The sequence below is a fragment of the Stegodyphus dumicola genome, chromosome 4, assembly GCF_044657685.1.
Source record: "Stegodyphus dumicola isolate Sdum_Otavi_A_Nest chromosome 4, ASM4465768v1".
In the NCBI taxonomy this organism is placed as follows: domain Eukaryota; kingdom Metazoa; phylum Arthropoda; class Arachnida; order Araneae; family Eresidae; genus Stegodyphus; species Stegodyphus dumicola.
The window spans coordinates 49,590,591-49,602,891 of NC_140771.1; the positions used below are offsets into that span (position 1 = coordinate 49,590,591).

General features: G+C 30.2%; 1 protein-coding gene across 4 annotated transcripts in view; it reads right to left on the reverse strand.

The window, feature by feature from the left end:
- Positions 1-12,301, reverse strand: part of LOC118198788 (transforming growth factor-beta receptor-associated protein 1-like) — a 214,021-nt gene that overhangs the window by 173,925 nt on the left and 27,795 nt on the right. For all 4 annotated transcript variants that reach the window (XM_085814824.1, XM_085814826.1, XM_085814825.1 and 1 more), the window contains 3 exons: positions 4,945-5,031; positions 3,143-3,244; positions 2,884-3,018 (listed from right to left, as the gene is read on the reverse strand). In XM_085814824.1, the coding sequence (XP_085670950.1) occupies positions 2,884-3,018; positions 3,143-3,244; positions 4,945-5,031 (324 nt within the window). The remainder of the gene's footprint in view (positions 1-2,883; positions 3,019-3,142; positions 3,245-4,944; positions 5,032-12,301) is intronic.

The window sequence follows — 12,301 nt, forward strand, 5'->3', positions numbered from 1 at the left end:
GCATTTCAGTGTGCGCACTATTCTGATATCCATAGGCTGAATGATAGACGTATAATTTGGAGAGAAGAATAATACGGATACATTATCTTTCACTAAAACTTCAAGTGAAATTTGAGCCAAACAGTTGTCTACAATCAGGACTATTTTTGAGTCATCAAGTAAACCAACTGAATTCAAATGTTGCCGATCCTCGGGTATAAAATGATTTTCAAACCAATCATTCATTAACGCTTGAGTCATCCATGCTCTTTTATTTGCACGATATATAACAGGCAAAACAGTCACTGCTTTAAATGCTCGATGTTGTGCATATTTTCCCATTACGAAAAGTTTGCATTAAAAAAAAAATCTCATCCTTAATTTTGCCCCTTGGTGCTTCCCAAATTCCAAAAATTTTGTCTTCCCTAAATTATGCCATACGGTGCCGACATATTCTCTGAAGCCGCTTCTGGGCTTATGGTGAATAACATATCAGTTACTCTTAAATAACACTAAATGTAATCTTTTGGCCTATGAGTTTCATTAACAAGATCTATTTTTAGCATATGAAAAGAAATTTTTGTTGAATTTTTCTTCGTCAACATTTCTTAGAGCGTTTAAAAATCTATAATCATCGCCAAGCATAATGTTAGCATAAAAGGTTGCCATACTCTTGTTATTCAATTACTAATATAATAAAAAAGTTTAGACATCACTGCATGTGTTATTACTGAAGCTGTCACGTATTGATAAACATGCAGTGATGAAAGCAAAATGCAGTCAAAAGTCATTAATTCGGACACCCATAATCCAGACCTCAAAGCTACAAACTTTCTGCACATGCGTCGCGTTGACGTATGCGCGTAAGACATTTACAGCTGCGAATACGCGTGTGCGCATGCGCAAAATACGTTTACGAATGCACGTTTAATGTATAACGGATGGTATAAGCTAAGCTAAAATTATCTAATTCAGTTAATGTTGCAGATTGCGTTGTTCCTTAATCTTTGAATTGGATCCGGCTTATTATTTTTTGCAGACTGTTAGAGCAATTTTATAAAAGTAAGCTTGAACTTCGATTATGTCAAATAGAATTTCTGATATATATTTACTATTATGTAAAGGATCTACAGAAAGCGAAAGTATGTTTCGAAGTCCATTAAATAAAAGTGGAATTGCTACAAAAAATGATGTAACGATTCCGAAATCTGTTTATCAATTTCACGCTGCTCTGCGGCAGCGGGATGGAACGCCGCGGCGCGCGATGAATTAGAAGTTGATCTGTCAGCACTATCCTTAGCTTCAGAGCAGATATTTTCATTTTATTTGGCTTATAATTCCTTACTAAATGTAGTATTTCATCTGGATGTATTCCGTCTTTGATATCATTTAAATCAAATTCCTCGTCATTATAATTTGCTTACGATAGTGAAGAAAGTGACACAGAGGTTATTGAAAACAAAAAAATTTCGATTGACAAATTAGTCGGTATTCTCGACACAGCAATTATAGGACTTGAACAGCGGAACTTTGTAACTGAACAAGAAATTATGTCTGTTTTTAGAATTAAAGAGAAAGTATTATCACATAAAACGAAGCAACTTAAACAACTTACATTGAAAGAAATGTTTAATAAAGTAAACAAATAAATATTAAGCTTTTTTTTTTTTTGTAAATTTTGATAACCTTTAGATCATAATTGTTCTTTATTTCATAAATTACAGTTTCATATTTTTAATTTTATAATTTCTGCATGCCATCTTACCAGATTTAAACTGATGATCTATAATCCGGAAAAGTCGACAATCCGGAATCGCCGAAGTCCCGACGAGTCCGGATTAACGACTTTTGACTGTATAATAATGACTCTCCAGTTTGGCGTCAGGTATATAAAATAGGTGAATGTTTCAGTTTGAGATGTAAGCCAAGCAGACACTCAGCTACACAGCCAAATTATTAATCTCACAAATTTATGCTTCCATGATTGTTTTAGAGCCTAAGTGAAATTAAGAATCGGAATTTTTAAGTGAAAATTTCCACATGTTTTATTACTGAAAGAAAAATCAAATGTGCATGCATAAAGAATACCCAAAAAAAAATTTTCGTGGCTTTGAGGTCCAGATTTTAGATCATTCCGGATAACGGACTGTATATAGCAAATATCTTAAATCATATTTTTTTTCTTCCCTTGATGATGAAAGAATGAATGAAGATAACACAAATCATTTCATAGAACAGAAAATCTACAAACTGCTATGAATATGATATGGCACAAAATAAAAGATTGTTATTAAAAATTATACAACTTTAATTCATAATTACATACAAAAAGTTATATTTTTTTATTCTTCATTAAATTAGTTCTCATTATAATGAAGAAAACACCAGAAGATAAAATGACAGGAATACTTTTAAATTAATCTTTTAAAGATTTATTTCATTCCTATATTTAACCAATACGATAAAAACAAAGAAAGTTAAATGAATTTAGGGTACTGTTCTGTTATCAGGAACCAGATCTAGAAATTTGTGTATGTAATACATGTTCACATATGCATGTATATATGTAAGCACGAATGCATGTGTGTGTATACATATGCACATACTTACATACACATGCACATACATTTCTGAATCCGGTCCCGATAACAGAACAGTACTGGTTTTAGTTTCAAATATTCCAAATCTTTTAAACTATTATAAATTGAAATGATTATGACACTTTTTAAAGTTTTGATAATGAACCAAAGGTCTACAATGTGTATCAGCAACATTGCTTAAATAGGCAATAATTTTAAAACCAAAATGAAAACTATATTTACATATAAAGCATTTAAATTAAATGAAGCATTTTAATTAAATGAAATAAAATAAATGAAAAATAGCAAATAAAAATTATAGAACCTTGGTAATGCGTTTGACTAGAGGAGTAGTAGTATTACTATCATATGGAAAAAGATCTTGAGCATGACCACTTTCCGTATCTAGTACAACATACTTAGAAGATAAAGCTAGACCAACATATTGACCATCCATAGCCTATGATTGCAAAATTATAAAAGTGAGTATCTTAAAACAATTAGTCATATAATTTTTAGTATCTCCAGAATACATTTATACAAGCAAAACTAGCTTATCATAGCTCATATTTGATGTCACATACCATTACTAATGCTGGCTCAGATATAACAATGTCCCGCAAATGAATAATTTTATCATCTGTTACATGACAAATCATCAACTGTTTTCTTTTTGCAACACATATCTAGAAATGAAAATGAATATTAATAGTAAAATAGTACAAAATTACATATTAATGCAATCATCTAGGCACAATCAGGCACTCTTTTATAGATGAAAAGGTAAAAATTACCACTACAAGTTAATGATTTTTTCAACTTTTTTTTTTAAAAACGTTCCCAAATTATCGATACTTATTGTAAATCAGCAAATCAATTTAGAAACATTTTAATATATAAATGTAAGTTATTAAATAAAGATATATGATACATTTAGAAAATAAAATACATTTTTGGCAAAACTCTAATTTTTAAGCACTATTGTTCCTCCCATGTACATGGTGATCTGTTTTCACTTAAAAAAAAAATCAGAAAATTTCATGTTTTCCGAATTATGCACTGGCTATCAACCAAATTCATCTCATCATTGTTGCCTTTAGATTATTTACCACAGTTCCTTTAGTTGCTGGCAAACTCCACATGTGATATTTTAAAACTAAGTTGAATGTATAAAATATCAAGATTTGTCTCTAAAAACCATTGGACTTAAAATAGAACAAATACAAAAATCATAATGTTGATTGAATGAAGTATTATTATGACCATGGTTGCTGCACAATGTTTATATGCATAGTTACCAGAGTTTGGCACATTCTGAAAATTTGCGACTTCTACTAAGGTGTTTAACGTAAGAACCAAATACTATTATTTAAAACTGGATAAAAGCAAAGCCTCCTGATTAACATTCCTTAAACACAGCTTTATATTATTTTTTTATCTAAAACTTTTATATGACACATTCAGAATTAATAAGCAATTTATTTTGTATTCAAAAACAACAACTTTAAAAGACACTAAAAACTCCTATTTACTCTCAAGGTGGATTCTAGAAACATCCTTTTAAGGGGGCACTTCAAATGAGGTCATTTAAATACACAACAAATGGAGATAAAAGAACATGTAACTAGGGGCAAACAAGAGGATAATTTTTTCTATCATTCAACATTTGCTCCAGTTCCATAAGATTATAGAAAATTATACTGTTAGCATTCAGATTATTTCCTTTTCTTTCCATCCTTGTTTTTTACGTCCTCTTTTCTATCCAAGCCATTTGCAGCCAAGCTTAATTAATCAGAATTAAAGCAATGAAAAATATTAAAATTGTGTTTCCAGAAATCCCTAAGGATTATTCTGTATTTGAAGTTACTTCAAAACACCTTTGAAAAACATTTGAAGCCACATGAGTGTTTATAACTTGCACTATTTGTAACCTGAGAGATTTCTTGTTCAGATAATTTGTTCGTGAATTGATTTATTTGAGATGGGAAATGTTCGTGTTCCAAGGTTCCACGGTATTAATTGAATACAAAGTTCAAGCAGAAAAAAATGTAAATATTCAATAAAAATAACATAGTAACTATTATTATTGTGATACATAGATATTATATTCAATTACCTTTAAAAGAATATAAAGATATTTTTATGCCTTCAAAAATATCTAACGTAAAAATCTTTTTTAGAATAAAGAAAAAGTATATATATCACCAGGGAATTTATTTATAATATTCAAGTTTTAAATGAGATTTATAGTCAATGTTAAGAATGCTAACAGAAAATATTTGGCATTTCACAGCTGTTCATATCAATAATATGTCCTTCCCTGTCTTAATTTTACTTAAATTTAATGCAAATATTCCTCACTTAAGAAAGCAGGAAGTAAACTTACTTCAACACTAAAAGGATTATTTGTATCTGGATTTTCATTCAGACAGAAACAAGAGATACCTTTTAGTTTGGTCATAGCTGGAATAATCTAGAAACAAAAAAATTTCAATTAAGTTACATGGATGTAGTTAATCTGTAATTAAATTAAATTCTTAATTAAAATAAAACTGAAATACATGAAATGTTAATACTTATTTAAAATGCCTATATATTTTTTCAATAAAATATACTCTTATTGCCATGTTTAAATTATAACATGCAACATCAATGATATTGAAAATTTTATTATCTCATGAGTTTGAGCCTAAAATTCAAATGTGAAAGAGAAATTTTTAATATAGTACCTTGACTAGAAATTAATCTTTGAATTACTGTTTTGCCTTCATATAAAATTATAAATGATATCAAACTGGTAACTAGCATTATAAAAGAGTATCAAAATAAGCACCTAACATAATTTTAAAAAAAAATAAAGAGTTTAGAACTAGTTTTCTAATTTTACTTTGTAATAATTCTAACATTCAGTTGTTAAAAATATACACATATACATTTTCAAAAAAAAAAAAAAAAAAAAAAAAAAAAAAAAATTACTTCAGATTTAGGATTAAATTTTCTTAAGAGTTTCCCATTAAAAGAGATTGCCATTAAAAAATGAAATATATTATACAACCAAAGATTTTCTTGCAGATTTACTATTCAAGTTAAAAGTTTAAACTTCAACTAATAATCATAGTTTCCATAATGATTTTAGCTTTCTTTATATTAGGATGATTGATATTGGTGAAATCTCCACATGTGAGTGAAAGAAAAATGATATAGTAATTAATATGCCAAAGAATGAATGTACTTTGTGGAAAGAAGTAACGAAATGGCCTATCCTAGAAGAATTTGTTGTGAACTGGATCCTAGAAAATCACTAGAATCGCCAGTAATCTAGAATCACTAGCCTTTATGTACATTCAGAAATCAAATTTTTTTATGCTCATGTTTTCCTTATTTTTAAATCTATCATTTTTATATCCAGCATATAATGCACACCCACAAATTTTTATCTTAATTTTTGTATTAAAAGTGCACATATGCCAGAATAAACAGTAATTTGATTTCAGTTCATGGTTAATTATTTAATTTAATGTTTGTATCCCTTTTTTCCCCCCTACTCTTTACAGGGCATGTTAGTTCCTCCACATTCTATGTTTCTGGATTAGAAACATTAAAAATCATTTTTAGTTCTTTATCATCAAGTTCTGTATTTTCACTTTTTTATTTTATAACTATTTTGTCACAGTAATCTACTTATAAAAATATTTTGAGATCGTTCGTCAACTTTTCTTGTGATAATTTAAGAAATTTGTTTTTGTTTTCAACCATTAATCTTTGAGTTTCCTTAGAATTTAACATGGAATTAATTTTCAATTCATAACAGCCTTCAGAATGCAACCAGAAGATACCCTGATTTTCATGAAGAGAAAGACTAATGTATGCCATTCAAAAGAAAATAAGAATAGCCAGTCTCTAGCAAAACTTAACCTGTGGCAGAAATATGGAGAACAAGTACAGCATGTGCAAGTATGTCACAAGCAAGAAAACCCTTATAAAACTTACTATGTTTTTCAGATGTGTCTACTGAAAAGAATTCAAAGTACAATTATGATATGCCAGATACGGTTTTCTTGAAATAAACAAACAGGCAAACAAAAAGAAAAAGAGGTTCACAAATTAAAGAGAAATTTAATAAAAGGCTTTCCAGGTGCATAATGACTGCAACACAAAGTACAAGAGTAAAGATTAAGAGTACAAGAGCAAAGAATTAATACTTACTGTCCAAAAGCAAAGTAATATCTGCTGTTATAAAAAAGCAGAAAAAGGATGATTAGAAAAAGAAATCAGAAAGGTGATCTATCAGAGAAGGATGGTACTCTATCACTCTACACATGTAAAAGCCAATTATATTATGGTAAGAATGGGATAATTATGATTATATGACTTATCATCTATATAAAGCCTTACAAGCTATTACACCTAAAATGAACATCAGCTGAAATAATTGGTCTGAAATGCTTGATGAATTAATACAGATCAATGAGTTATATGGCCTATCAGCCTATGAGCTATAGGGTCACTAGGTACATCTTCAATACAAGTTTACAATGAATCCTGTTCTGATTTAAGTTTCCTTTGGTAGTGCTTTAGTCAAAGTACATACAGTCAAATACCGAAAATCCACCGAGCTGAAATCCGCGTTGCCTCTCAAAATATAAACATTCAATTTATAGGTTCCGGAAACTGTTACATGGAGAATGAAATACCGAAGAAAAATAACTTACCAAATAATAATAAGTCATAATAGAAATACTAAAATATTGACATCATGGTAAAAGTTTTTTCCCCTCCAATCTGCAGAGGATTCACTCAAATTTGCTTTCAAGTTCACGATTCACATTGTATTTTCTGAGCTTTGTTATTTCACAAGATTGTTTAATGCTGCTGTTTTGTTTTTTTCTCCGGATATTGTGTGGATAAATTTTAAAATATTTTAAATTTCAGCGCTTTTTAATACAAACATGATCATGATTTTACTGCTTACAACGTTAGAAAAAGTATAGACGTTGCAATGATGGTAATGCAAAAAGTGGAAATTTTGCGAAAGATACTGGCAGGTATTACTCTTTGGTTTATACAGGGTTCATAGCCACATTTTAATTAAAAAAAAATAAGCACCTATAAGCACTTTTCAAGCACATTTTAAGAAAAAAAATAAGCACCCGTCTAATTACATTATACACAACTGCATAACCTTAAAAGAAAAATTAGACTTGCAATTTAAAATATGAGCAATGCAATATTTATCAAGAGAATGAGCATTACCTCAACCATGGAAAACAACTCTTTTTTTTTTTTTTATATATATATATATATATATATATAATTTTAAATGACAGTTCAATTTACAGAATTAGTTTACAATGAGAGAAAAAAAAGAACTATGCAGAACTAAACTATATTACAAGATTTAATGATGAAATTTCAGTTCAAAACATAGAAAATAAATAATAATAAGCCATATTAATTGTATTCGCTTGGCATCTAATAATAAATACAATTTATTTTCCCACTCATATTAATATTTAAATAATTTAAATCAAAATTCTGAACATTTTCTAAATTTTCATTAATTATCTCTGCAAAATATCGCAAACATTATTGCGCAATACGTGCGGCGTAATTCTTCCATATGTGATATTACGCAATCGGAATCAACAACTGCCGGTATTCGGAGAATAAAGAACTAAATAAAGGAAAAGAAAGAGACTTGCTAATCTGGGGTTTTTTTATTCTAATTTTGAACAGATTGCGTTAAATTTCCGCAATTTTCATTCTTCGCTTGGGTTGGGTAGACCGCAAAACTTTTAGTCGTATTCAATCCAAATTGGACAGTGACAAAAAAAGTCCGCTGCTTCAATACTAGAGATTTTGCGGAGAAAGGGGAGAACCTCACAACCTCCGTACTGTATAATGTATTAGGGGAATATTCTGACTATTCGATTACTTTCCTTTTATTTAAGCCATTCCGAATATTATTCCTTAGAAAGCTAATCTGTGTAAAAATACACCCATTTTTGGAAGTTTATCTACACTTCAGGAGCTACTGCAACTATATTACTATAAATATTCATACATATGCTCATAATATAAGCATAACGATCATAATAAACACAAATATGAACTGACCACGCGGAACGAGAATGCAAATTAAAATCTTGATAGAAATTCAAACGTGTGTAGTATTTGGGTGGGCGGAAAAGAATACCGAATTACCGGAATTTTCTACGGTTTTCGCAATTCTTTGACCAAAAGAACGACGTGCACCTGTCTATACTCTCGCGCACACCATAGGTTACGTTAATGCAGAGAAACATGGAGCTAGGAAGTAAGGACCTCCATGCAGAGAAAGGGGGGGAAAGCTATTTCCGGGAGTATGATTCACCATTTGACGTTCCATATAAGGAAGAAAAGTTGTTTATTTAGTTTCGGCTTTGGTACGGGAGGAAAAATGCGCGTTCATTAAAAAAAAGCACTAAAAGCAAAAAATAAGCACTAAAAACAAAAAAAATAAGGGCCTTTAAAGAAAACGTAAGCACCTATAAGGCCCTTATATTTTATTTTCAAATATAAGGACTTAAAAGCACTTGTAAGGACGGATACGAACCCTGTTTTAACAGAATTGTATGGAATTGCAATATGGAATACAGTCAAAAGTCGTTAATTCGGACACCCATAATTCGGAATGATCTATAATCCGGACCTCAAAACTAAAAACTTTCTGCGCATGCGCCGCGTTCACACATGCGCATAGGCGTTTACGCGTGCGCGTAAGACCTTTTACGACTGCGCATATGAGTGTGCGCAAGTGCAGAATACGTTTTCGCGTGCGCGTTTTATGTATAATGGACGTATAAGCTAAAATTATCTAATTATCTATTTCAGTTAATGTTGATGATTGCGTGGTTCCTTAATTTTCGAATTGGATCCGGCTTATTATTTTTTGCAGACTGTAAGAGCAATTTTATAAAAGTAAGCTTAAACTTTCGATTATATCAAATAGAATTTCCGATATATATTTGTTAATATGTAAAGGATCTAAAGCGAAAGTACGTTTTGAAATCCGAAACCTGTTTATAAATTTCACGCTGCTCGGCGGGGGGGGGGGGGATCGCCGCGGCGGGCGCGTAATGAATTGGAAGTTGATCTGTCAACACTATCCTTATCTTCAGCACAGATGTTTTTATTTTATTTGGCTTATAATTCCTTACCAAATCTAGTATTTCATCTCAATATGCTCCATCTTTGATATGATTTAAAACAAGTTCCTCGTCATTATAATTCGCTTTCCATAGCGAAGAAAGTGACAGAGGTTATTGAAAACGAAAAAATTTCGATTGACAAATTAATCGGTGTTCTAGACACAGCAATTATAGGACTTGAACAGCGGAACTTTGTAATTGAACAAGAAATTATGTCTGTTTAATAGAATTAAAGAGAAAGTATTATCACATGAAACGAAGCAAAACATAAACAACTTACATTGAAAGAAATGTTTAATAAAGTAAACAAATAAATATTAAGCTTTTTCTTTTTGCAAATTTTGATACCCTTTAGATCATAATTGTTCTTTATTTCATAAATTACGGTTTCATATTTTTAATTTTAGAATTTCTGCATGCCATCTTACGAGATTTAAACTGATGATCTATAATCCGGAAAAATCGATAATCCGGAATCGCCGAAGTACCGACGAGTCCGGATTAAGGACTTTTGACTGTATATGGAAAATTAAAGAAAAGCTCCTGAATTTTTTTACAGCAGCAATGATTCTAACCAGGGATGTGGAGTCGGGAGGGAGAATGACAGACTCCAAATCTGAACCCTGGGATTTTAAAGACTCCTTCACATATGTATATGTAAACATATACATTGCAGCTTTTTTTTTTTTTTTTTTTTTTTTTTTTTTTCCCCCGATACAGGGTTCGTACACATTTCTGCACACAGAAATTAAGTACTTTTAAGGACTTTTAAGGACCATTAATGAAAAAATTAAGGACCTATGAGCAAATGGAAACTGAATAAATTCAATTAAAAATACTATTCTATGCCTGAATTTCACTTTTGTAATACCATCCTAAAAATAAAATAGATCCCTGAGTAGTATGCATTATTACTAAACATGAATTAATTAACACAATGATTAATAAGTTTGAGAATAAAATAAACTTTATACAATTTATCTGGTAGGATTAAATATTTTACACTTATAATAGTTGGACATATTTGAAAGAAGATGACATTTACTTACGTTTTACTAATAGTTAGCTTTATGTTGATTTTTTTGTGTCTCATTTTCTTACATACTTAGTCAGTCTAGAGGTTTAGTAAATAGCAGGTAGATTTTATGTCAAACGGTATAGGTTAAAATGAGAAGTAATATCATATAATCAGCATGGTTCATAACAAAAGATTGAATGTTGTCAATGCTGTTGCTTGTCTAGATAGAGACCTGCTCATTAGAACAAACCTAAAAGGTCTGATGTAGACACAGTTGGAAAGTATTGAAACTTAGTCAGGCTCTGTGTGATGCAGTTAGTGTCACAGCTTTGTGTAAAGTTCCAAGGGATTGTAGCCCAGTTAATATACTTTAATGTTCTAATAAGCGATTAAAGTACCAGAGATGATAAGTTATTTTGTATTATTTTTAAGTTTCACTAGATGCAAAGAATAAGTTTTACTTGAATTTTTAAATTTTTGTGTTTTATCTTGTGACCACAGTAAGTGTTAATGAAAGGCAATAACTCGCTTTAATATGTAGAGATAACTTTTAAGGGTAAGCAGTTAGTTATAAATAATTAAATTACGTAATTAGATAACCTTAGTCTTTATGGATTTACATGGCACTATTAAATTTTATTTTTTAACAATATTTGTTAAAAAAGCCTATTAAAATCTAATAAAATTTCACAGTTTAAAATACATGTAATCTATGACATTGATTCTTAAACGATATTAGGATACACATTAAAAGCTACAAAACATTTATGTTTTGTTGAGTGTTGTTACAAAACATTTATTCATCATTTTAATTTGAAGCCTTTCCAAACATTTTGGCTAGTTTATATAGATTTCCTTCTCTTTAAGCATCTTTTCTAACAATTAGAGAGTTGTCTCAATATGCAAACCAATGCTCTCGCTAGTTTCTGCGTGCTTATCTCCTAACTTGTCAACATCTCCACAAGGTACCTATGAGGCTTTACTTGATCTGGTAAAAGTTAAATAGTCCCAGACTCCCGACTGAATCATAAACTGAAAGGCTGAAATTATAAACAATTGGTAAGTTACATAATAATAACTGCACATATCTTTGAGGAGTAATTTTCTTTATGTATTCAATTTCTTTCTTCAACACAATTCCTTTTCATTTTAGAATTTTTGGATCTAATTATTTCTGTTATTCTAAAAAACACTAAATGCATTTAGAATGTATAGAAAAAGTGGCCAATCCTATTTCTTTAGTAATATGAACATTCAGAAGAAATATGAAATATATATGGTAAAACCAGGTTACAAAGCTGGTGTGGCAGAATTTTTAGAATTTAGTGACACACCAAACAACAAAATCTAGAAATAGCAAAACGTTTAGAATTTAGGATCCACAGAGATTGCATCAGGTGGGAAAATGCCTTGTGCCAGCTCTGTGTATGATGCATTAAGGCATATTAGATGAATCTTTTAAACTGTAAGTTTTCAATTTCTTTATTAATAAAAAAATCCCTTTCTATAATGCCTGCCCAGTGATAAGATGAGAA